The sequence below is a fragment of the Anabrus simplex genome, chromosome 11 (genome assembly GCF_040414725.1).
Source record: "Anabrus simplex isolate iqAnaSimp1 chromosome 11, ASM4041472v1, whole genome shotgun sequence".
Lineage (NCBI taxonomy): Eukaryota > Metazoa > Arthropoda > Insecta > Orthoptera > Tettigoniidae > Anabrus > Anabrus simplex.
Window position 1 is genome coordinate 109,631,273 of NC_090275.1, and position 27,883 is coordinate 109,659,155.

General features: G+C 40.3%; 1 protein-coding gene across 1 annotated transcript; it reads left to right on the forward strand.

The window, feature by feature from the left end:
• Window positions 1-1,227: 1,227 nt before the first annotated feature.
• Window positions 1,228-27,420, forward strand: LOC136883390 (general odorant-binding protein 57c). The gene is made up of 7 exons (XM_067155663.2): window positions 1,228-1,300; window positions 9,344-9,401; window positions 22,096-22,127; window positions 24,087-24,122; window positions 25,640-25,757; window positions 27,042-27,116; window positions 27,319-27,420. Exons 1-7 carry the CDS (start codon window positions 1,244-1,246, stop codon window positions 27,339-27,341), a joined length of 399 nt encoding a protein of 132 aa, XP_067011764.2. The 5' UTR covers window positions 1,228-1,243; the 3' UTR covers window positions 27,342-27,420.
• Window positions 27,421-27,883: the final 463 nt, after the last annotated feature.

Below are 27,883 nucleotides of genomic sequence, written 5' to 3' on the forward strand. Positions count from 1 at the left end.
AAAACCTACAACGTGTTTTCCAGTCTTTTGACCGGGTCAGGGATGTAATGAATGAATCATGTATAGGCTATTAGTACGATGGGGTCGCCCCCCCAAAGTGATTTATTAATGACTGATAGATGCTAGGAAATGATAATGGTGAATGTTGCTGGAATGAAAGATGACAGGAAAAACCGAAGTACCGGGAGAAAAACCTGTCCCGCCTCCGCTTTGTCCAGCACAAATCTCACATGGGATGACCGGGATTTGAACCACGGTATCCAGTGCTGAGTGGCCGACGTGCTGCCCGTCTGAGCCACGGAGGCTCACGTCTTCTGTATTATATAGAGAAAATCGCGCGGATGTAAAGAAAAAAGAAGAAAACAGCGAAGCGGGTTGTCTTCAGCTTGTACGAATATAAAAGATGTGGAAGTTACAAGTTCGTGTAATAAATTGTCTCTATAAGTATTCTAACAAAAACACTACGGATATTTAAACCAAAAAGATTGAATATTATTTCCTGTTTCCCCCAAACGAATATGAAGCAAAGGAAAACTTGCAATACGTAATCTACCAAACACTAATTGAACGACTGAATGTAAATTCTAAATAAATATCACTACTATAAATAAACACTAAACAACCAATATCTACAACACTAAATGGATAACACACACAACTAAGCAACTTCAAATAGGTTGTAACTACCTTATCCTATTCATACGCCTGATACCATCCCTTGTTACCCTTAAGCTCACCTCAAGTCACGACCGCACATCTCCTGAGCAAAGAGAGGACGTCAGCCTCTAAGTGGTCCGCCTTATCCCCTGAGAGAACGATACACAAATCTTGTTAGCTTTATTCCAAACTGAAATACAAGTTAATTGGTCCTATTTCAATTTTCGGCTAGAACTACCAAGAATTTTGGTTGTGAGTCGTACAGTCCGTATCTACAACACTGAACTCCACCTACCTGATGATATTATAGTGGAGGGAAGGACACGTGCGAGCAGCATCCGGGTATCATTACGAGAGACTTTTTTAGGTGCTTGTACAAACATAATATACACCATGAACTCCGTGTAATAGGGCATGTCGTTATTTCAGATCGAATTAATGTTTACACAAGAAATGGTCCGTTTTTTTTTAAATTATGGGATATCCTGTCCTGATGACGTTCATGTTTCTCTCCTCCTCCGGTATAAATCTGCCCCACTGTGCCCAGTCCTCACATCAAAGTCCATCGCCTGCAGCAGAGACAACCATGAAGACCTCCACAGCTCTCGTGTTCCTGGCCCTTGTAGCCGCCTGTCTGGCTGAGGTGAGTCCTACTGGGGTTTAAACTACAACTAGGTAACCATACCCAATTAATGCGGGGCGGGGACTACTGTTAGCCTTATTCACACCCTTTAGAGTCCAGTGATGACATATGGCAACATGATAACTCTGAAAGAATGCTACGTGATGTAGTATACACGTTGTAAGATATTATTATATTGCATATTGTTACCCCAGAAACACGACATCATACGTTGCTTCTCATGTGAAGACCGGGTTGGGGAGTTCCATTGTAATGGCAGGTACCCTCGCCTACTGCCAGCCACAATCGATTCCAGGAGTTTTCGTTGTAATGGCAGGCACCCTCGCCTAACGCCAGTCACAGTCGAGTTGGATAGTTTTTATTGTAATGGCATGCCCACTCACCTACTGCCAGTCACAATGGATTCCGGAAGTTTTCATTGTAATGGCAGGCCCCCTCGCCTAGCGCCAGTCACAATCGAGTTGGTCATTATAATTGCAGGCCCACTCGCCTACTGCTAGTCACAATCGAGTTGGGTAGTTTTCATTCTAATGGCAGGCCCCCTCGCCTAGCGCCAGTCACAATCGAGTTGGATAGTGTTCAATGTAATGCCAGGCCTCTTTGCCTATTGCCAGTTACAGTTGAGTTGGAGAGTTTCCATTACAATGGCAGACATACTCTGTGTGCCTTTTTATATCCTCAGAAAGACTGTCTGTGTGGCTTTCCGAACGTAATATTTTTTCTCCTTGTTTTCGTTCCCCCTACTTTATTATACGAGTACTTTTCCTCATCAAAACAATTTCATTTGCGTCTATACGTGTTTTATCAACGACAATATCTCTTATCGATAGGACGTATCGATTAAAAGACTTAATGAAAATAAACATCCTGTTTCCAGTCACTCGACCGGTTAAGGAATGGAATGAATGAAGCCCCCATCTAGCGGTGAGGATGTAAATTGTGCCGGCTGCCGAATCTTGTCGCACTCCTCTGGGGTAATTATTAATGGCTGACAGTAGGAATGAAATGATATCGGAGAGTATTGGTGGAATGAAGGAGGACAATGAAAAGCGGAGTACGTGGGGAAAAACCTGTCCCGCCTCCGCTTTGTCCAGCATAAATCTCACAGAGTGATCGGGATTTGAACCACGGAAGTCAGCGTTGAGAGGCCGGTGCGTTGCCGCCTGAATCACGGAGGTTCGCTAAAGGGTTTAATAAGTATCAAAAATGAAGTTCCCAGAAGGAGATCATAATTTGATCGATCGCAAGAGTTAAAATTTTTGAACCCTTGAGACATTTTCAATCGTGACATTACCAGCGTTTCGTACCGGTGTAGCAGTGGGCTCATCAGTTGGATTCTTACAACTTTCTAAGACGTTGAAGGCACATACAGTAGACACTTCCGGATTTAGTCTTGTTAAAATGGGAGACAAGTCGCAAGTGGCGCTCCTAGTGGCTTGATCTGAAAATACGGAAATGGATGAATAAATTACGTCTAGAAAGAAAGTGTTATTAAGATATTTACTTCAAAGTTGCTAAAGCAGTTCTGAATAAATGAATGAAGAATTATTTAACAGGTTATTATTTAAAGACTGAAATTAGACATATTATCAAGATGTGAAATGGACTGCTGTGAAAGGGCTTGATCTTTCATTTATGCATTACTCTTTTGGCTTTAGAATTCCTGCCTGAACGTTCACGGCTAGATTTTTCTTTTTTCTCATTTAAAAGCATTGATATTAAAACACTTCTCAATAAAAATATCGGCACATTCCTTACACACATGATTCAATGAATTTACATTTAAGAGCTGGACAATTTTCCTTTTAAATTGAAGCCTACTGACGGAAAGAAAATCTAGAAATTTAGCCACAAAACATTCAAACTTTCCCTATAAGCAATACTTGCCATAATGCCATTACATTAGGGTAAAGCAAATTTGCATCATCATATTGTTTCAACAAAATATGTACATTTCTTAAATCACCCATATTTTCTTCAGTGCTTGACAACACATTACGGCATTCCAAATGGGGTAACTTGGAACACAACCAGCCACACACATATGCATACATATTTTCCTGAATTAAATCAAACCCACAGATCACAGCTACAACAACACATCGGTATTGCAGGTTAACTGCTGCACTATACAATAAAATATGCGTATTATATTTTAAGCCAGTTAAAATATGGGTCGAGCTGGTCAGAAGATTATGAAGTAGTATAAAAATCTCTTTGTCACTGGAAGAACATACCTGCAAGCACAATATTACTTACATTTTCTTGTCACGTGGGAAACGGAAGAAAGACCGCGCATTCTTCTCTACTTCATAGTTACTGCAGCCAAACACAGCACATGCCTTTCCCCTCATATTGAGAGGAGATATCAAGGATTTACACACGCTACTATTTAATTATGTGAACTCACTGAAAACGCATCAATAACACCAAAAACTTCACACACAAATACACGTGCTCTTATGACAGAATCAGTAGTTCTCAGGTCAATCCGCTACAGAGAGCTCTAATAGCTGTCCCTCGATATCTCGCTGAGTGTGGCGTATTGTCTCTACTGTATTTGTTGTAGGGTAGTGCGCCGTTGAGACACCACTCCAAGCCTCCTATGAAATGAAATGGCGTATGGCTTTTAGTGCCGGTAGTGTCCGAGGACATGTTCGGCTCGCCAGGTGCAGGTCTTTTGATTTGACTCCCGTAGGCGACTTGCGCGTCATGATAAGGATGATATGATGATGAAGATGACACATACACCCAGCCCCCGTGCCAGCGAAATTAACCAATGATGGTTAACATTCCCGACCCTGCCGGGAATCGAACCCGGGACCCCTGTGACCAAAGGCCAGCACGCTAACCATTTAGCCATGGAGCCGGACAGCCTCCTATGTAGAACAGTGCAGTGACGGTGCACTAGGGGGAGCATGTGCCTCCACTTGATCTACTCATGGAAATTTAATAACCCAGGGCATTCCCTCTGTTCAGTAAACTCAACTGTCAACCGACATCTCGACAGAAATTTTTGAATATTTAAAATTAGAGTTATAATTATCATCGAGCATAAACAGTGGTATGCAAATGAAGACACTCGTACCCTCGTGTCTTAATTATTGGCATTATAGGCTTGTTGCTATAATATACTATTATAGCACGCTTGACAATGCATAATAGTTGAGTGGGTTCACATACCCTAACAATACTTAACAACATCATGTTCCTCAAAGTACAATACTATAGTATTATTTATTTGTATTGTGCCCTACAGGGCCATTTGGTTCCGGCCAGGCGAAAACCGGTCTCGGACCAAGAGCACAGTAGTGAAGAAAAACCTCCCACAATCGTGAGCTTGTGCACATAGTCTTACCTGAACACATATCCTCGCACAGCAACTCACTCGCGCACATCTCAGGGGTACAAGGGAAACAAAGGGCGAAATTACGATAAACAACAGGATATGTGACATATCAGGTAAGAATAATCTAATATAAAAATGACAAAATACGAGAAACCAAGCTGCATTCATAAAATAACATGGTGAATTTATTACAAAAATTTAAATCCAAAATCATATATACAAAGAGTTTGAATATCTGATATATTCCAATCTGATATCGCCGAGGACCTCCATGTCACAAAACCATCGGTCTGCCGGGATGGAACAAGGGTGGAACAACAGAATAAGTCGAAATAGGAAGATAAGAGAACTATCTGGGCAAAAGGAAAAAATCAAAAGGCAATCTCCCATGCGTAAAAACGTTGCGTCACATGACCTCGAACCCATACTCTTCCATAATCAAAGCTTTACAGTACAAGACCTGGACTGGATGAATGCTCACAGTCCAACCTAACTAACGTACACACACTTATCAATATATCCAAAAACATCCCCGCTCCAATAATACGTGGCGAAGTAAACATGTGGCGAGATTAAGTAGACAAGAAAAAATAAACCAAACAAACGAACTGCGGTCCTAACAGGCAGCTATATTCAAGGTCACAAGCCGAGGGCGACTCCCCCTAAGCACTTGAAAACAAAACAAACACGCAGACAGAGACCAAATCTTCTCGTCTATGACGTCACACTCGACTGCCCTGCCTCGCACAAGTCAATGGCAGAGTGTTCTCCCCCGCCATCCTACACTACGCACAGCTGTTCAACTACAGGGACTACTTACCCCCTTACATTAACACACATCTAACCATTTAGTGCTGAAATCATCTATATCTGCCTTCATAGGGCTTGGGCATACATATTACTCTCACATACATCGCCTCCATACGGCTTTTCATCATGACACCTGGGTTCAATTTCCTGGCACTACCAAAATTATTCATCATATCAACAGCACTCAATCATATAACTCTCACATACTTTGCCTCCATAGGGCTTTTCATCATGACACCTGGGTTCAATTCCCTGGCACTACCAAAATTATTCATCATATCAACAGCACTCAGTCATATAACGTCCATGCGTGCGATTAGCTATCTCTACCGTGCATATGAAGCACTAGCACCATGTCTAACACCTCCAGCCATGCCAACTTCTGCAAGTCAAGGAATCTGTCTCCAGTATGAAAAACTTACGTACAATAACCAATGAAATAAAAATCCTCTGCTTCTGAAATTCCCGTGTCTGGCTGAAAGACCTAGCTAACGTGACCAATGCATAAAAGATGCCGCGAACAAAAACAAACATAATACAAGGTGGAAATATAAAAATTTACAACCATTTCTACCGTCCAGAGTTCGAGGTCTGTGCATACCTATCCTATAAAAACCATTATTAACATAACTGTCGTGGCTGACGCCACCTTGAATTTTAATTTTAATCTAGCCGATGCTAATTGAAAATTGGGTTTGTCTGACCTGGGAGTACCGATGACGTTGTGAGGCGGCTCTCTATGGAACCCAGGAACTTATCTCATGGTGACAGATGACACTGCCATCTGCAAAGTTATGTAGATCGCTGGATTCATGCTGGCTGGTGAATGATTCTTCGAAAGCTTCCGTGAAAGTGGTCCAGTGTCTCTTCCGGTATTGTGGTGAGCTTCGCCTTCCTGGAGTCCCCGCGTCGATGCTCGGTTGTCTCGACAGCTGCTCCGTTGCTACAGCTTGCTATTCTTCTCTCTCGTTCTCTGCTACGTTTTTCACGTTGTATACGTGAAGGGAAACTGTAAAAGAGACATAAGTTACCAAGAGTTCTGCTACAATGTCAGTCTCCACTCAGGCCCCTTTCACACGTTTTAAAGCTCCTTTTAGAACGACGTCAATTACACCCATCATTCACATTTTCACATATTGTGCCTAGATTCAGTCTTTCTATCAGAGAAATATTTTTCCAAACGGCCAGAAATCATCTGAGCTATAATAAGATTACGAACCTCGTTTCTAATACTTGGCCCTTAAAGCTATTCGAATTACAAGCGAGATAGTGGAGTTATTGGCAGTACATTTCCATGACAGGCAAACAAACACATGTAGTCTGAAAGATTCAACTAGATTATGCAGATTATTTACTTACTTCTATTCCCAAGTAGATTGTACTGAATGTTAACAGCTCGCCGCTTAGATCTGATTCACGAAGTCCTCCTGGAGTAGTATCACACCGTCGCAGTCGCGAGACAGTCAAAGAGTGCCATCTCGAGTGCTCTACTGTTGCATATTTATAACACGTCTCGCGTACCCAAGCTAATGATTTCCCCGCGAGATTCTCCCTCCGGCGGTCTCCTTGCAAGAAGCGCGCTAAGTACTAATCTATGCACTTTTAGTTATGCCCAAGTCACATATCAAAATTTTGCTCAGTTTATGGAGGTTGCAATTTTCTTCTCAGATTAAATGCATTTCTTCTGTGCTTTAAGATATAAATTAATTTCCTTTTCGCTCCAAATCTTTGTTGACACGCCACCTCTTTAAAAGTGTTTAGCGTCCTGCGTCTAAATTAACTCGCTTGGCTTGGGGTCATAAATTTGTCTTATGAGATTCCAGAGATTTCCTAATAAATTATTTAGCTGTTCCATTCCCACGAGCACTGCACAACTCAACTACTCCCAGGCAATAAATTAAAATACAAGGATCTCCAAGGTTCTTCAGGGTGGTCTTGAATGTACGTGATACCACAGGCTAAAATTATGCCTCTGTAACAATGACCGATGGTATTCAGTACATCGTATGGCTTTTAGTCCCAGGAGTGTCCGAGGACGAGTTCGGCTCGCCTGGTGCAGCCCTAGGGCAGATCCTCCAAAGACGGTTTGTGACATCTGCCGTGAACTGCGTGCTTTTGTGTTGTGCGTGGTGTGTGAGTTGCTGGAATGTTGGGGATAGTACAAATACCTAACCACTGAGCTGGGAGAAGTAACCAATAAGGTCGGGAATCGAACCCGTGGACATCTGAACAGAGGAGACTATACTGACCAATAAGCCGAACACTATACTTCTGCTTCTCCGAAACATCATCACTAGAAAACACCAACGAACACCTTTAATAATGTTGAAATGCCAACATCGTGTTACCAAACCATCACGCAAACATCGAAGCACCAACGCTGTGACGTCATTCCAGTGGAGCTATACAGTGGAGAAGGCCGGAGCTACCTGTTGAGCAGGCCATGCCCCATGCCCATCCTGAAAGGGGGGTTATTCCTGTAGGGCGGCTAGTTCTATTCTCATGTCAAGAGCACTTTCTAGATCTCTGAGTATCGCTTGTTTAAACCTGGCTGCGCCGTTCGTCTCGTGATTTCCTCTAGTGTATGGGGCCATGATACTTCGGGATGCTATGCATGATTCGATACAGTCGGCATCATACAGCATTGCTATTTCCTGTTCGATACTGGGACTGCATGAAACCATACTCCGCTTTGTGTATGTATGTATGTTCAGTCTTCAGCCCTAAGCCTGGTTGTATCCTCAACAGCTCTGCCATCAGCTGTCATAGATGGCCTAGGCATCACTGAGGAGGCGTACTAGGGAAATGAGGAGTGAGGTAGTTTCCCGTTGCTTTCCTCACCGAGCCAGAAGTTGCTATTACATATCAGTCTGCCAAGCCCACTGAAATGCATGCACCAACCGACCCTACGAGCAACGTTTTCACACCATTCACAACAGGGACTGGCTGCACAAGGAATGGCATTACTAGCATCGCTCATACCTCAGTCACTTTCATACTGTTAAAGCCAAGGATAAGACAGAGACAGATCTATGAAAGTAACAAAATTGCTCTAGCCCATACCATAAGACACAGTGCACTGTAAACTCTAGGTCCTGCCAGAAAAGGTATACTCCGCTTTATCAAAGGCTAATTTGCGCACGAACATCCAGCAAACACACTTCAGCTGTATGAGAGCTCTGTGTCCTTCCACGTTATGGATCGTTTCAACGAGCGAGTGGCAGCGCGTATTCTGGAGATAGTGGGCTCGAACCCTACCATCGCCGACAGCCCTGAAGGTGGTTTTCCGTGATTTCCCATTTCATACGGGGAAAATTCTGGGGATGTACTCTAACTAAGTCCACGGTCGCGTCCTTCCAACTCCTAGCGCTTTCCTATCCCATCATCGCCGTAAGACCTATCTGTACCGTGCGAGTTGGCCGTGCGGTCAGGGGCACGTGGTTGTGAACTTGCATCCGGGAGATAGTGGGTTCGAATCCCACTGTCGGCAGCCCTGAAGGTGGTTTACCCTGGTTTCCCATTTTCACACCAGGCTGTGCCTTAATTAAGGCCACGACCGCTTCCTTCCAACTCCTAGGCCTTTCCCATCCCATCGTCGCGATAAGACCTATCTGTGTCGGTGCGTTTTAAGGCAAATTGTAGATAAAAATCTCTTCGCAGTGGAATATATGTTCTAAAATGATGTGTCTCTGTGATGCAGTTGTAATCATTTACTGGCTTTCCATGATTTATGCATTTGGGACACATCAGGTCAATTAGATGTAACTTTATTTGTTTTAACGTTCAGAATTGTGCTCGTATTAGTCCTATTATGATTAATAATATTAATACTGGTAAGGTACATTGTACATTTCTACTTCTAATTGGTAGTATTTCAATTACAGATGAATCACGAAGAAGCAGCAGAGAAATGTAAGACAGAAGTTGGAGCTGCTGACGATGGTATATCTTTAGTTAATTAGTATAAGAAACTTTGAGCATGTTTTACTTTTACATAATATAATATAATATAATATGATATAATATAATATAATATAATATAATATAATATAATATAATATAATATAATATAATATAATATAATATAATATAATATAATATAATATAATATAATATAATATAATATAATATAATATAAAAATGTAAGTATGTATGTATGTATGTATGTATGTATGTATGTATGTATGTATGTAAATGACACATCACCTCCTAAACCACTGGAGCAATTTCAATAAAATTTTGAAATTTATTCTTTGCTATCCGGAGACGAGCACTGTGGGAGTAAGGCACCTCTATCCCCCGTAGGAGTGGGGGGTTAGGGGCTCAGGTAAAAATAAATCGAAAATAGTGTCGAATTCATAGTTTTTGGGGTCGCAGAGGTGAATAGTGACACTCCCGATTTTTTAAAAGTCATATTTCTGCTCCCAATTGGGTGGGGGCCAAGGGGGGACTGATGATGGACCTATGTGTGAAAATGACACATCTCCTCCTAAACCACTGGAGCAATTTCAATCAAATTTTGAACACATATTATTTGGTACATGAAGACGAGCACTGTGGGGGTAGGCCACCACTCGCCCCCTTAGGGGGGTTAGGGGGTTCGGGTAAAAACATGATTGAAAATAGTGTCTAATCCATAGTTTTGGGGGTCGCTGAGGTGAATAGTGGCACTCCCGATTTTCTAAAAGTCAAATTTTTGCTCCCATTGGGGTGGGGGCTAGGGGTGGACAGATGATGGATGTATGTGTGAAAATGACACATCTCCTCCTAAACCACTGGAGCAATTTCAATCAAATTTTGAAATTTATTCTTTGCTATCTGGAGACGAGCACTATGGGGGTAAGCCACCGCTAGCCCCCTTAGGGGTGGGGGGTTAGCGGGGTTAGTTAAAAAATAATCGAAAATAGTGTCGAATCCATAGTTACTGGGGTCGCTGAGGTGAATAGTGACACTCCCGATGTTTTAAAAGTCAAATTTCTGCTCCCATTTGAGTAGTGGGCGAGGGGGACTGATATATAAAATTAAACGAAAATAGTGTCGAATACATAGTTTTCGGGGTCGTCGAGGTGAATTGTACACTCCAGATTTTTAGTATCAGGAGACAAACCATGTGGGGGTAAGACAGCCCAGGAAACTTTAGGGGTGGGGGTAAGGGGGGTCAGATATACAAATTAACGAAAATAGTGTCTAATCCATACTTTTCGGGTTCGCTGAGATGAATAGTGACACTCGGGGTTTTTTAAAGTCCAAGTTCATCCCCCTTTGGGGGTGAGGGGGGAGTGATATATAAAAATAAATGAAAATTGATGTATGTATTCAACCCTTTACCCTTCCAGCTTTTGAAGTGTGGCACCAGCTTCAGACATCACAGGGACGCTGACTGGGTACTACCCACAGAGACATCTTCGGATATTATAAACTAACCTTAAAATTATTATGCAGGAAGGATAAAAGAGAAGAAATAATTAAGTCAAAAATCTGAATGAGAACCTTTACGACTACAAATTTATTGGAAGAATAAACTTTGGCAAAGCAAATACCCCTATACAAATCAACAAAATCTTCGGAACAAATATTTTTACATCATACTTTACATCACTCGATTCACCTGAATTATGTTTAAATTTCATTGCCATTTATTATGAGGCACTCCTCACGCCATCATTTGTTACGAATTTCGACAATGTAAATTACCAAAATAATGTTTGTAACCTTTGTCAACTCCGACTATGAAATATCAACAGCATGACTCATAAAATTCAGATCTTCTTCCAAACACATTATTTAATTTGATTTCTATTACATCTCATTTTATTTACCAACTCTACTCCAATACCTCCAATTTTAATTCAATTCAATTCCAATCATATTCGGTTACAACCATATTTCAAATTTATTACTAATTAAAAAGAAAGTATTATTATAGTTTACCATCACAACCTTCATTAACTCGTCAGAATGACCTTTGAAACGTTAATATACAACCCAAAACTTCTTCCATTTATTCTTTGAATAAATAAATCCGTATTTACTCTCCATACTTTCAAATTACTTCATCACTATGTTATAAACCTTGTAATTACAATTATTAATTATCAAATTATTTTCTTTATTACAATCCTCCATTCTGAAATTTATGAAGCTATATGAATTCATTAAACCCAACATCCGCCGTATAATTCATGAACTCATCATTTCGATTAATTAAATTCATAAAATTTATTATAATTCACTAAATTCGGGGTTATCATGTCATTATAATCGTTAACGCTAAGATCATTAAATTATCCAATTACATTTGTAAGATCTGATAATTTAACCCAAGTTTTGATAAATCATTAAATTATTTATCTCAAAATTTTATATAAAATATTTCCTATTAAAGTCCGAAATTATCTGACTTATTCTTTCTCAATAACATCCTCCACTCATATAAATGCTGACAATATGGAACGCACGCGCGAATCGAAAGTAACCCTGACATAAATAAATTAATTCACTTCACTGATTCATTTAAAAATTATAAATATCCCGCACATACATAATCAGCTGTTTTATCATACATCAAACATATGCCTACCCTGTAGCAAGAAACCTACACTACAATGGTAATACGCAACTTAACCTACACTGATTCTACAAACAATGGGATAGAACCTCATTGTCACAAGTACAAACAACCATACGTGAACTGAATTCACACATTAACAAGAAATATTACAACTGCAAACCAGAATTTGCATTGCTCACACACTGTAGAACATATAACATGGACACAAACACAACATAATTCCAATCATATAATCACAGGGAAAATCATTATTCACTGACTCGGCCGGGCATCGAACTCCGACCCTCAGCATGGCATCATTACAGTGACCTATCATTATACTCGCCACAATGAACTGTCACGAAGTATATCTATTATTTTTTTAATTTTAATGTGCTGTCCTAAGTTCCACAAAACAGAATTATCTTACGAATGACTGTAATATTTTTACTTGTAAGACCCTACCAAAGCTGCCAGGCTTCCTCTAATACACAGCGTGCCGACCCGGGCTGCTACCTTATCTCAAGCGCCCAGCTCACTTCATTAACACGGCATTTTAACTTGTCCACACCCAATTAATATTCTCTCTCTCTCCGCTATAATGAACTCATATGTTTCCTCCAAAATCATCTTTCGTATTCTTGCTTTCTGTGCGAACAGTAACTAATTATATATATATCACTCTCAATGCATCTTATTTGTTCCATATCTCACGTGTATAATTCTACATTTCTCACTCAACATTATTAAGAAACACGTATATCGCTATGCCGGTATTTATTCATATATTGCGCTACACAATCTCGTTGGTTCGACCCCTGCTGCTGGCATTTTGTGTCTTAGAGGCCCTACTTCGACACTGACTAACTACATCTCGGATAAATTATACGATGAAACCTATTCCTTACAGCACATTTCTCATTCACTGGTTAACAATACACATTACTTACTGATGACATACACTCTCAAATTTCACTGTAATGTGCCGGAATAACCAAGGTTCGAATCTCTGGTCAATGAAATTTCTCTCGACGAACTTTTTGTCATGCGACATGCCAGGCTAATCTATTTAATCCCTTTGACTATACCTTACTGATGCCTCCTAAATCACATTAAATATTCACACACACACATGCTGGTATTTATCAGAAGATCGCGCACTAAGGAAAACCATATTTCACACACGTAATAGAAGATCATTATTTACACACACATATTATTTCATCATTCGTGAAGACCATATTCAACACACGCAAATATATTTACAATATTTACTCCCCCCTAGGCATCAGTATGAACTTTACGCCCTAAAAATCTAACTATCCTTGCTACAGTAAATAAAAAGAAAATGAACGAATTGCCATGCATTAATTTATTTACAAGTTAACAGCTAATCATGCACATGCCAGATATAATGAATCAGGGTACTTATCGATTCGGCGACGCTCCATACTCAGCTCCACGGCCTCATGGTTTCAGGTCGGCCCCATGATGTACTTAAGCCATCATACAGGCGGCCTTAACCCGTGAACCGATGCCTTTCTTCATGACCATGGTCTTCATTCTTGCGGCTTTAATGAATTCACACGACTTCACGTCTTAATACACTAAAATACATACAAACACATATATAAGTTATTATAGCACATAAACACTTATTTACACTGGTAGTGAATACTTTGTCTCTGCTCTTTTCGCGAGTTTAACACGTGGCACTGCAAAGCGTCCTTGCATCGATCTCGCTCCGGTCTTTCTATCTAGTCTCAGTTAATGTTGTAAAATCGCCTTCCCGATTTTAACCAGATTTTCGGTCGTTATTTAGTTGAAATACATAGTCTATCGGACCCGTCGTATCCTGTCGACAACTAGTTAGTGGACTAGGAAATGCTCAAGATTAGGATTCCTCGTTAACCACATACGCTTTACGTCCGACCCGTTCAAATTTCCGTAGCAGAGTGAGTCTTTTGAGCAGCACGCGTCTTCTTCTTGCACACCAGCTCCTGGATATGGAGCTCGGGGAACCCCATCAACAGTGATGTAATATCCCGTCACGTATGCCTGCATTCATTTATTACAATAAATTATTGCAAATATACCATCTTTAATTCTTGTTCTCGGAATAGTTTAATATTGATTTCACATTATCCCTTGGTGGATTTAATTAATTTTGGAGGTCATTCGTAAGGCACCCATCTTTAAATTTCCCCCATCATTCCAAACTATCTACGCTGCTATTCGCTGCTTGAAAGTGCCGCCAACTTAAAAACTGGAGACCTTGATCACACACCTCACGGAATTTTCCAGTACTTCCCATTTCGTCATCAAATGACCCTGACACGTGGAACTTATCTCTAAGCCTGGGCAAGCGAAATGGCGCCACACATCCGGCCTATAATGAAACTGTGGTTCACTCCCTTATACATTTCTGTAATTTATAATATTTTAAAGACAATGCTATGAGCCAGTTGGGCTCAGTATGTATGTATGTATGTGTGTAAATGACACATCTCCTCCTAAACCACTGGAGCAATTTCAATCAAATTTTGAACACATATTATTTGCTATCTGAACACAAGCACTGTGGGGGTAAGCCACTTCTAGCCCCTTAGGAGTGGTGGGTTAGGGGATTCAGGTAAAGCGATAATCGAAAATAGTGTCGAATCCATAGTTTTTGGGGTCGTTTAGGTGAATAGTGGCACTCCCGATTTTTTAAAAGTCAAATTTCTGCTCCCATTTGGGTGGGGGGCGAGGGGGGACTGATGATGGATGTATGTGTGTAAATGAGACATTTCCTCCTAAACCACTGGAGCAATTTCAATTACAATTTTTAAACTTATTCTTTGCTATCCGGAGACGAGCACTGTGGGGGTAAGCCACCTCTAATCCCTTAGGGGTGGGGGATTAGGAGGGTCAGTTACAAACATAATCGAAAATAGCGTCGATTCAATAGTTTTTGGGGTCGCTGAGGTGAATAGTGACACTCCCGATTTTTTAAAAGTCAAATTTCTGCTCCCATTTGGGTGGGGGCGAGGGGGGACTGATATATAAAATTAAACGAAAATAGTGTCGAATACATAGTTTTCGGGGTCGTCGAGGTGAATTGTACACTCCGGATTTTTAGTGTCAGGAGACAAACCACGTTGGGATAAGACAGCCCGGGAAACCCTAGGGGGGGGAAGGGGGTCATATATACAAATCAACGAAAATAGTGTCGAATCCATACTTTTCGGGGTCATTGAGATGAATAGTGACACTCCGGGTTTTTAAAGTCCAAGTTCAGCCCCCTTTGGGGGGTGAGGGGTGAGTGATAAATAAAAATAAACGAAAATAGTGTCGAATACATAGTTTTGGGGGTCGCCGAGGTGAATTGTACACTTCGGATTTTTTGTATTAGGAGATAAACTACGTGGGGGTAAGATAGCACAGGAACCCTTGGGGGCAGGGGGTGAGGGGTCAGATATACAAATTAACGAAAATAGTGTCGAATCCATACTTTTCGGGGTCACTGGGATGTATAGTGACACTCCGGATTTTTAGTACCAGGAGACAAACCACGTGGGGGTAATACACCCCAAGAAACCTTAGGGCCAGGGGAGGGGCTCAGATACAAAAATCATCAAAAGTAGTGTTGAATCCATACTTTTCGTGGTCGCTAAGATAAATAGTCACACTCTGGAGTTTTTTAAGTCAAAGTTCAGCCCCCTTCGTGGTAGGGGCGATGGGAGAGTGATATATGAAAATAATCGAAAAGAGTGTCGAATCCATAGTTGTCGGGGTCGCTGAGATGAATAATGAGACTCCGGTTATTTTATAAGTTCAAGTACATCCCCCTTTCTGGTGGGGGGTGAGGGGGATTCAGATTTAAAAATAATCGAAAATAGCGTCGAAGCCATAGTTTTCCGGGTCGCTGAGATGAATAGTAACACCCCGATTTTTTAAAACTCAAAGTTTAACCCCCTTTAGGGGGAGGGGGAGTGAGATATAATAATAATCATCGAATATACTGTCTAATCCATAGATTTTCGGGTCGCTGAAATGAATAGTAACATTCCGGAATTTTAAAGTCCAGCTTCAACCCCTTTTGGCATAGAGGTTGAGAAAGGGTGAAAAAAATTGTCTAAAATGCCCCCCTTTGGCATAGAGGGTGAGAAAGGGTGAAAACATAAATTGACAAGAATGACCAAGGTAATAAACGTGTGTATGTTCCAGTATGACCTTCAAATATGACTTACTACCTGGAAAACATACTGTGGGAGAAAGACGCCCCTAGAACCACTTCGGAAGCGGCTGATATATATAAGCCATATTAATAAATAGAAGTCAGTTTGGCGCGATCTATATATACAGTAATATACATATATAAATTAAGGCATAAAAATGAAAACAGACGTGAATTAATGAGACCGTTCTAGGCATCCTAGAAACTTAAAACTTGGTACCAGACAACCTGATGACTTCAGGATCCCTAGAAAAATCTAAAATTGTCAAAATTCTCTGAGAGAGACACGTTAGGAGTTTCACATCTGCATAAGAACACAGTCGGTGATATTTCATGGGCTTAAAAGTTTCATGAAAGTCCTAATTTTTAACCCCCTCCTCCATATCAAGATGGCAGCACAATCTCCAAGACGAGTTAGAAAATATAAATTTGGCAAAATTATAGCTTTTTGCCTGTAACCGATGGAATACGAGATGTTTAATAAAATTATTTTTTACCCCCAAAAATATCGAAATATGGAGGCATTTTTAATGACGATGCAGACCTTCCTTTCGAGGTATTTGGTGGCTAAACGGTAAGTCGTATAACAAAACGGATAGCATAATCTCTGTTCTACTTGGAGTGATCTACAACTTTGGTCGTATGACTTTTTGTCGTATCTCTATCCCTTATGTTAAATTTGGCTCTATTTCTGATTTATCTAAATTTTGCACTTTGTACACGTATAATTAATGGTTTGATTCACTTATAGGAAAGATGGGGTCATAAAATTCTACACGAATATTGGCCCATCCAGCCAAATTCTATGTTTGAAGCTGTCGCATAAGTATCTGAAAAGTAATTCACTGTGTGAAAACCTTCCACAAATTTCACCCTATTCAACTTTCCTAAAATAATCTTGCCTTTAAATAGAAGCTATACGAGGAAATATCATTGGGCCAGCCATTTAGATAGCTAAATGAGGCCAGAGTCGTATTTTTATACAATCCGTTTTTCAATCTGAATGCACCGTTTAGCAGCAGTTATTCTGTAAATGAAGGTAAACATGCATATACTTCCGTATGACGGTCTACATTTATTAAAGTCTAATTGTAGCGATCTAGAAAGGAGTGTGTCTTACATTGTAATTAATACTTTACAAATCAATAGTGACTCTCAGCAGGAGGGCGTCTGCTGTTGTAATCAGTACTCCCCAGATCGACATTAACTAGCAATAGGAATGGGGTAGTTCTCCAACGCCTGTGTACCATTGTAATACATAATTCCTTTCTTGATTTGACTTGCAGAAGGCAAGGGAGCATGCATTTTTTAAACTCTTTTACCGGATTCTATTTATCAGTAGGTATAGGGGCCCCCGATTATAAACAAATTCACCCATCAAAATGTGACTGACGTTACGCATAGTGAATTGCGGCAGACAAGTGGACCTGTCGTTATCACAACTCTGCAACTCGCACTTCACATAGGAAACAACGTCTACGGACCTCCCTATGCATTTTCTCGGATAACGCCAAGAGACATGCAATTAAAACATTTTTATTCACTTCATGTACAGCAATTTACTTCGATATCCGTATATAAATGAGTCGTATGCGCGAACAAACGTCTATGTTACATTTTTGTGCCATTTGAGATTTTCACGGAACAAACATCTACGATGTGTCCTGGATATGTATTTGCAGGTAGTTTGAGCATATCTTAACAGATGGCTATAGTATTCCGGAAATTGTGAAGAGAAATGCACTTGAAAAATAATGGAACAAAAGTCTATGTTACATCATTTCCCGCGCGAGCGCTCGACAATGTCACGAACTTAATGCAATGTAATGAACATATTCTAGTCCGGAGATTGTTCTGGTTTGTTCATTCTTATATTACTGAGTTTATTTAGTTACTGATCGAAACCATAATCATGCAATCAGACGATAGTAGTGATCGTAAATATACTGTTGAAGCCAAGCAGTATACACACGTTGACGAAAAACAGATGCAGGAAAAGGAAACGTGACTCTAGTGAGTGGAAAGATGTACGCACCAAATCATTATAATTAGCCTAAAACTTTAAAATAACACTATTCTCTTCTGCATGCATACATTATGTACGAATGAGTGAGCGCGTGCACTTATAACCTGTTGGTTTACGAAACAAAAGTCTATGTTACATTCTCTCGCGTAGCCATATCCCGCGTTCAACAATTATTTTTATTGCCGTTTTTCTCAATATATAGGGAATGTAACATAGATGTTTGTTCGCGCATACGACTCAAATGTAGAATACAGTAGCGAAGCACGGGTACATTTGCTAGTAATATAATATAATATAATATAATATAATATAATATAATATAATATAATATAATATAATATAATATAATATAATATAATATAATATAATATAATATAATATAATATAATATAATATAATATAATATATAATAATATAATATAATATAATATAATATAATATAATATATTATAATATAATATAATATACTAACTCACAATTGTTTTCTTTTCTTTGTCCCGGACGACGAAAAACAATATATAATTAGTTTGAACATTGTGACTTGTACAGTATATTTATCAGGCTATATTAGCTTTAGTTGCAACGGAAAACCTTGAAACGCTGTCCTGTAACTCGCCACTAGAGACAATCGCTACCAGCAGAGCGTCCCTGGTAAAGAGTATTACCGGGGTCTTTCCCACCACCTCTGGGTGATACTTAAAGCCTGGGTTTCTCAGGCGACCTTGTCTGCCTTAAACAGTTAAATGAATTTTATTGAATCCCCGCACACGTTTCATTGCCCACGGAATGGATAAGTGCAATATTGCCTAAAGGCGTGTTGGAAATTAGTTATTGGCTTGGTTACTTTGAGCTCAAGTTAAGCTTTGTCAATAATCTTTAACCTATTTACATAATTTTTACTCTCACAAGTCAATCTAAGTCAATATGTACTTCATAGAAACTACACAAACTTTATGGAAATGAGAACTTGTTTTCAAATAAGTGACAGTATCGCCATTTCCTAATATATTTTACGCGTTCTTTAATGATCCCGTGCACCAAAATTGCGTCGTTCTATCATCCATTTTCTATCATACATTACTATCTACTTTTTCTCATAATACATACCTTGAGAATATTTATGGCCATAAAATTGTTTTTAAATCAGTGACCATATTGTTGGATGTAGACCTTGTTCCGTGTGGACCATTTTGAAACGTGGCATGGGAAAGTTGTGTGCTGGATCAGCTGCCATATTGTTGGGCGTAGATGTTGATAGGTGGAGCTACCTTGTGACATGACATGGGAATATTGTGTTCTAGATCTGTTGCCATATTGTTGGACGTAGATGTTGATAGGTGGAGCTACCTTGTGACATGACATGGGAATGTGGTGTGCCGGATCAGCTACCGTATCATTGGACATAAATCTTCATAGATGGGGCTATCTTGTGACATGACATGGGAATGTGGTGTGCCGGATCAGCTGCCATATTGTTGGACGTAGATCTTGATAGGTGGGGCTACCTTGCGACATTGCATGGAAATATTATGTGCTGGATCTGCTGCCATATAGTTGGACGTAGATCTTAATAGGTGGGGATATCTTGTGACATGACATGGGAATGTTGTGTGCTGGATCAGCTGCCATATTTTGGACGTAGACCTTGATAGGTGGTCCTATCTCGTATCATGACATAGGAATGTTGTGTGCTGGATCTGCTGCCATATTGTTGGACGTAGATCCTGATAGGTGGTCCTATCTTGTACCATGACATGGGAATGTTGTGTGCTGGATCAGTTGGGATTTTCTTGAACGTAGATCTTGATAGGTGCGACTATATTGAGTCGTGGCATGGGAAAGTTGAGTGCTGGATCTGCTGCCATATTCTTGGACGTAAACCTTGATAGGTGGGGCTATCTTGTACCATGACATGGGAATGTTGTGTGCTGGATCAGTTTCCATATTGTTGAACGTAGATCTTGATGGGTGGAGCTATCTTGTGACAAACATGGGAATGTTGTGTGCCGGATCAGCGGCCATATTGTTGACCGTAGATCTTGATAGGTGGGGCTATCTTGTACCATGACATGGGAATATTGTGTGCCGGATTAGCGGCCATATTGTTGGACGTAGTTCTTGATAGGTGGGGCTATCTTCTGACATGGCATGGGAATGTTGTGTGCTGGATCAGCTACCGTATCATTGGACATAAATCTTCATAGATGGGGCTATCTTGTGACATGACATGGGAATGTGGTGTGCCGGATCAGCTACCGTATCATTGGACATAAAACTTCATAGATGGGGCTATCTTGTGACATGACATGGGAATGTGGTGTGCCGGATCAGCTGCCATATTGTTGGACGTAGATCTTGATAGGTGGAGCTACCTTGTGACATGACATGTGAATGTTGTGTGCCGGATCAGCTGCCATATTGTTGGACGTAGATCTTGATAGGTGGGGCTATCTTGTGACATGACATGTGAATGTTGTGTGCCGGATCAGCTGCCATATTGTTGGACGTAGGTCTTGATAGGTGGGGCTACCTTGTGACATAATATGGGAAAGTTGTGTGCCGGATCAGCGGCCATATTGTTGGACGGAGATCTTGATAGGTGGGGCTATCTTGTGACATGACATGGGAAAGTTTTGTGCTGGATTAGCTCCGTATTATTGGACGTAAATCTTCATAGGTGGGGCTACCTTGTGTCATGACATGGGAATGTTGTGTGCTGAATCAGCCGCCATTTCTTGGACGTAGTTTTTGATAGGTGGGACTGCATTGTAAGATGACGTGGGAATGTTGTGTGCTGGATCAGCTGCCACATTGTTGGCTACATATTTCTTTCGATTTATCGGAACCGTTCATCTCCTCATCTCCTCTGTGGATGGAGTGAAAGGATGCATTATCTGTATTCCCTGCATGTCGTAAGAGGCTACTAAGAGTGGAACAACCAAGAATCTGTACTCTCTCTCTCTCTCTGTCGTTTTCTAAGCCCAGAAACATATCCATGATTTTATGATTTTACGTGTAGACATGAAATTTACATATACCTGGCGGCCCGCGAATGCCGTACTTTCTGCTGATTATCCCAGGGCCATCCTGCCAGTAGACATATTACGTCAGAATATGAAGTGATAATAACCGGACGATCGCTGGCAGCATGTTCCTCAGTGCTACCCGTCTAATGCAACCCCTTGCATTAGTAAGCCTCGTTTTCGACCGCATGGTACTAGGCTGGTATATGGTAAAGTAGGACTACATTTCCTGTCTACATATCGACAATGGCTAGAGGGAAACTTTCCGGGAGATCCAAGTGTAACATTTTAATTTTCTGAGCTTTGAAATTATAATAATATGTATTAGATTTTTTCATATAAACAACTCTTTTATGGAGTGGAATGTCTGCACGTGTATAAATTAATAAGTTCTTACATTCTCTTTAATGTATCTTGGGCGTATTTAGAAATCCACGCTGTTATAAAAGGTAAGTGGTAACATGACTGCTATTTGTTTCACAACATAGGAAATAAACGACGTTGTCACTCCTTCGAACGCAAATGATTAGGCAACCCATGCATCACTACTTCATGCGGGATATTTTTAAGTAGAAAGTGCGGCGCTGGCGGACCGCCTGGGATTTGATTGCGAACGACAAAACTCTGTAGAAAACAGTAGGCTACATTATTAATTTGGCACTTAAACGTTTAACTTCTTGCTCTCGAATCTTCCCGTATCTTGAACATTTCCAGTTGTAGCTTCGAATGATCCATTACCTAAGAGTACTTCATTGTGTTGGGATAAAGTGCAATGTTAATTAATTACTTATAATTAACTGTTGTATTTTTTGTTACAGAGGAACTGAAGAATGACGAAAGTAAACGTAAGGTAAGTAGATCTGTAGAATATTATATACATAGAGGTCGGAATGGATCAAGTAAAAATGATATCATGTGAAAGGGAATGATGAAGGTAGTAGATGGGAATTAGAGGTACGACCAACACATACTCAAAAACCTGCAAACAGTTATCGCTAGTGCAATGGGTCACGCATGAATACCTAGAGAGGTACGTTTCTGCAGAAGTCATGAATAATCATGCACTGCAGCTGATCTTTTAATATGACACAATCGGACCACCCCAGCACTCACATCTTCGTCACAAGGAGTCACAGAGCTTGCTTCTTTTTCCTGGTGCAACTATCAAAGGCACAAAGATGATAGATTAATGCGCCTTGTCCTTTAATTTGACGTGCGTCTGTCTGCTACACGACTCCATTTAGACCACGCTATTTCATCCTACCGACGTTAATATACTGCTCAACGTCAGAATCCTATATACTCGAATTTCTTTGTCTTCGTTGATGGTCTAACTTGTCCAATTAGTTCAGGTTCTCCGAAATTACAGCACATTTACTCCCTCTTATTCGAACTGATTCTTAGTCTATTTGGTTCTAGTGCTGTTTGCCATCTTTTCTCTATTCTCGACCCGTCGACCTCTTTTCGACTCTGTCATCCGCCTACAACTCGGTCCAAGTCAAGGCTGACAAGTAATTCACAACAATGTTGAACAACAGTTGTCGGAGCACCGATCCTTGATGCACTCCTCCTTCAGCAGGGAAGCTTTCCTAGTTTCCATATCCACCTCGGTGTCTACTTACGGGAGTACTTACTTGAGCAGTGTCCTGATCTTTAAGCAGTTAGAATGCGAACTAATCTCTGTACCCCACTCTTCAGTAATGTAGAGTAACATAACTTCTAGGGGTTCTAACAGCCCCTAATGTTTATGTGTTTATGCAAATCTCATAGCAAAAGTGTTGTCCGGGCTAGTATACGTGTTACTCCTTTCAGTAAGTCTGCATTCTGACCTTTATCAGTGCCTAACCAACCGGTCTCTAACAATAACATAGCTTAGTGTAAAATTCTCTCTTACGACTGTGGAACTGCGTATAACAGTGAATTGGATCAAGTGTAATTACTATTTGCCTTAAACGTATATGTTAATTGTAGATATTTTGTTTGTCTGTGGTTAATATTATTGCAGAATTTATCACCAGTAGTGCAAAGGGCGGTCCTATTTCCGAGTAGCCTATTTAGTTCAATGGGATGTTCCGAAACTAAATAAAATAAATAAATAAATAAATAAATAAATAAATAAATAAATAAATAAATAAATAAATATATAAATTTTGGCATGGCCGTCTGTAATACTCATAATTTATTTACGAACTGACTTTCAACTGCTAACACTGAAGGGCAAGAATAGTGGGTAATGAGAAGTTCGCCAAGATCACGTGATGTAATTGCGTCGAAAGCGACATGCGCATACACCTGACTTCATTTTATTTACTGGATCTAATACTTGACACAAACGGTCAAAATTTATTTTGAAATATTTATTTATCATCACTGAAATTCGCAATATAGTTCGTTATTGAACGTCAAATATCAACTGGTTGTTGATTGTAAACGTATTAAAATAATAAATCCCTATTGACGTTTCGTAATCACAGCCAGGCTGCAGACTGACACGTCACTGTGTTTTTACTGAAATGCCGTGAGGCCTCCGGAGAGGCCTAGTGGAGGTGTTTTGATTTGACTCCCGTAGGCGACCTGCGCATCGTGATGAGGATGAAATGATGATGAAGACGACACACACACCCAGCCCACGTGCCAGAGGAATTAACCAATTATGGTTAAAATTCCCGACCCTGCCGGGATTCTAACCCAGGAACTCTAGTCAATTAGTCATGGAGGCAGACCCTTGCTTTTACTGTTTGATATTTAGATGTTTGGTAATTTTCCTTGTGTTCATACCTAATAATTAATGTTTGTCTTATTTCCACAGTGCTTCATGAAGTGCGTACTGGAGTCTGCTGAAGTGGTGAGTAACACTAAAATACTTCATTCTTTATCCCTCAACTCCAGATTAATTTTCATATTGTGATGATAATCATTGTATTAAGAGTAACAATTCTCGTTTCACTTCCAAGAATTAAAATATCGACGAAAGAAAGACAAGGGCCAAGAAAGGCGTGAAGATAAAAGGCTCCCTAGGTCTCAGAAAGCAACAAGGGCTGACCAACGGAGGTTAGATAGGGTAGATGAAAGAGAAGAACCTGGAGGGAACAATCTGATACTCACAGGAAACGTTGTCACTAACTGACGCTCCCGAGAAGAGAGTCGCTATTTTCAATCAATCAATCAATCAATCAATCAATCAATCAATCAATCAATCAATCAATCAATCAATCAATCAATCAATCAATCAATCAATCAATCAATCAATCAATCAATCAACCAATCGATCAATCAATCAATCAATCAATCAATCAATCAATCAATCAATCAATCAATTATATGCATTTAGGCCTGTCGCTAAGGTAACATATTCCCTACTACTGTTTATTTAGTATTTTCATAAATGATTTCAAAAAGTTGGAAATTTATCGAACTTCTCCCTTGATAAATTATTCTGATTCCTCTTTATTAACGAGGAATTGTCCGAATTCTTAAATTATAGTTTTATGTACATTTTATGATATTTCTTACTCTTGAATTCCTTACTCGAGTCTATTCGTCTAGGAATGTAATTCCACGTCATCTCTCCACTGACACTCAGAACATACTACTTAGTCCAGAAACTCATCTCCTTACTCCCAAGTCTTCCCAGCTCAAAGTTAAAAACATTTCAGTAACACCACTCTTTTGTCGGAACTCACCCAGAACAAATCGAGCAGCTTAAATTGGACCTTTTCCAGTTCTCCTATCAAATAGTTCTGGTGAGGGTTCCATACTTTAGAACCACATTCTAATTGGGGTCTTACCAGAGATTTATACACCCTCTCTTTTATATCCTTACTACAACCCGTAAATACCCCCATAACCTTACGAAGAGGTCTGTAACATTTACGTACAATGCCGTTTATGCGATTACTCCGGTGAATATCTTTCCTTATATTAACACCTACTGATCCACAGCAGGTACAGTCTTCGCATCAAATTAACTAAAACTGAGAGGACCCACATTTCACCTCATCCAAACAATACACATCACTTCTGATTGTGCTTCTGAAATATGTGAATGCAGATTCTTGTTCTATTTCCTCACCTCAGAGAATGTATTTCTGTTAAATACTTTTTCTTCCTCATGACCATTACCTTAATCTTCCTTCTGTTAATTTTCATAGCAAAGCTTTCACATGATCGGCTCGATTCTTCCACCATAATATTCATCAGTTTCTCAGTTACTGCAAGGAAATTTTTAAGGTCTCCTTGTTCCTGCCGTCACTTGTTATCTATCTACAAGACATGTCAGATATCACTCCCACTGTGGTGCTTGCTCTCACATGATTGCACAGGTCTTGCAGAGTCTTCACATAAATATTTTATATTTTCCAGATGGACGCAGACGGAACACCAAATTCTGAAAATGCCGAGAAGCTTGTCTCAGAGACCATTTCTGACGAGAGCAAACAGCAGGAAGTCATGGATGCCTTCAAACAATGCGCCGATAAAAGTAAGTGACCTCTACGGTGTCGTAGGGCATAGATTATTCTTTTAATGTTTGATTTCTTTTCTGTCCCACACTCGGCGTCTACTAACTCTTAAAGGCTCGTCACAAAACGAAAAGCAATGCTAATATTTCCATATCCATTAATGGTATCACCACTGTTGTAGAGAAGAACTCCTTAAAATAACATTTGACACCAAGTCTGTTGAGCGACTAGTCTGCATAGCTCAGGTAACAGCGCGCCAGCCTCTCACAACTGGGTTCCGTGGTTCAAATCCCGCTCACTCCATCTGAGATTTGTGCCGGACAAAGGGGAGGCAGAACGGGTTTTTCTCCGGGTACACCGGTTTTCCCTGTCATCTTTCATTCCAGCAAGACTCTCCAACATCATTTCAGTTCACCAGTCACTTATTAATTAGGCCCCGACGAACTGCGACGGCCTTCGGCAGTCGGCAAAATTCCTATCCTCACCGGTAGATGGGGCTTCCTTAATTCCATTTCTGACCCGGCTGGCACTGGAACCAGACATTTTTTTATTCAGCGAATCACGACCATATTATCCAGGGCCCCTACTGATCGTCGCGCTGTGTTGTGGTGGTCGCGAGGGAAGTTACTGATTCGCTGCCCTCTGCCGATATTGTCCTTGTTCCTTGAAGCTTTTCTACGCTTAATGGTCAGCAGGAAACCGCCACATGCTTTGCCGTAATGAAAGCCAATTAAACTTGGCTTTTCTGTTGAAGATTCGTTAATATAAAAAAGCTTTAATCCACAAATAAACGTATTTATTTGTTTAATAAATGGCAATGTTCATCAGCAAGTGAAATTTTGACAGTTACTGTATTTATGCAACATTTCTCAGAACAAGGAGTCATTCACTTCCCGGGCGAAATAGCTCAATCTCGGCTCAGTCCGGTGGTATTTGTCAGTCTCCAGTTATTAGATTTGCTGCCATGTAAAAAGAACTCCCGTGGGACAAAATTCCGGCACTTCGGCGTCGCAGGATACTGTAAAAATTGTTAGTTACTTCGACCTCTAAAAACTAACACATTATTATTAATAACATTATCAGCGGTTTGGGTTACATAGCTGTCAGCTTGCATTTGGGAGATAGTGTGTTCGAGCCCCTCTGTCGGCTGTAACGTAATTAAAGCCACGGTCGCTTCCCTCACATTCCTAGCCCTTTCCTATCCCATCGTCGCCATAAGACCTATCTGCGTCGGTGCGACGTAAAGCAAATTGTAAAAAATAATATATTATTGTTAACTTGAAATATTCACCTTGTTCCCACAGCCAACGAGAGCCAGGAGACAGATCCCTGTGAGAAGGGAGCCGTTATGTTCGGCTGCCTGATGGAGAACAAGGAAAGTAAGTTCAGTGAATACAGCATTCAACTCTCTTTTGTGATAGTGTTAATTAGTTCATCACATGGCAGGTGATACATACAATAGAGTTGAATAGTTTGATAAGACAAGATGGTGTCTTCACTGTATTGTTTCGGGCACCCACACTTTTCACATATTTTGACATATCAAATGTATTGTAATGAGTTTCTTTTCTTTATTTCCAGTACAAGAAATGATGCAGAACTGAAGGAAAACCCACCGGCCAGCCAAACTTCTACTAGATGATCTGTAATTCTGTGATGAGAGAAACAATAAACTCAGTTACTCTACCTTGTTATGTTTTGAGTACGAACCATTTAAATCCCAAATATTATTTACTATCTTTCAATTTTTGAGCTATTTTACCTTGGTTGTCTTTCGTTGTAACTGATTTTATCATTTTCTATTCATTTCTTCTACCACCTTCATCCCTGATTCGTCTGATGACCCTTCTGTTACTTTTCACGTACACGGTGTAACAGGAACACCTTAATTGGAGCCTATAAAGTGGACATTCTTAGGAGAATGCCTGTTGATAACTACCGTTCTGGAATGCTGCACCAAGTTCCGTGCCGGTCGCATTTCCACACAACCACATCCATTCCGGACAACAAGACACTCGAGCACCCTTCCCAAAGTCCTGTTATCACTCCTTCGGCCCCTTGGAAAGGCCTTGAAGGGTCGACGATTTCTGTTGGACGCGAATGTGTGGCAGGCGGTTACGGACTTCTACACACAGCAGGACACGGT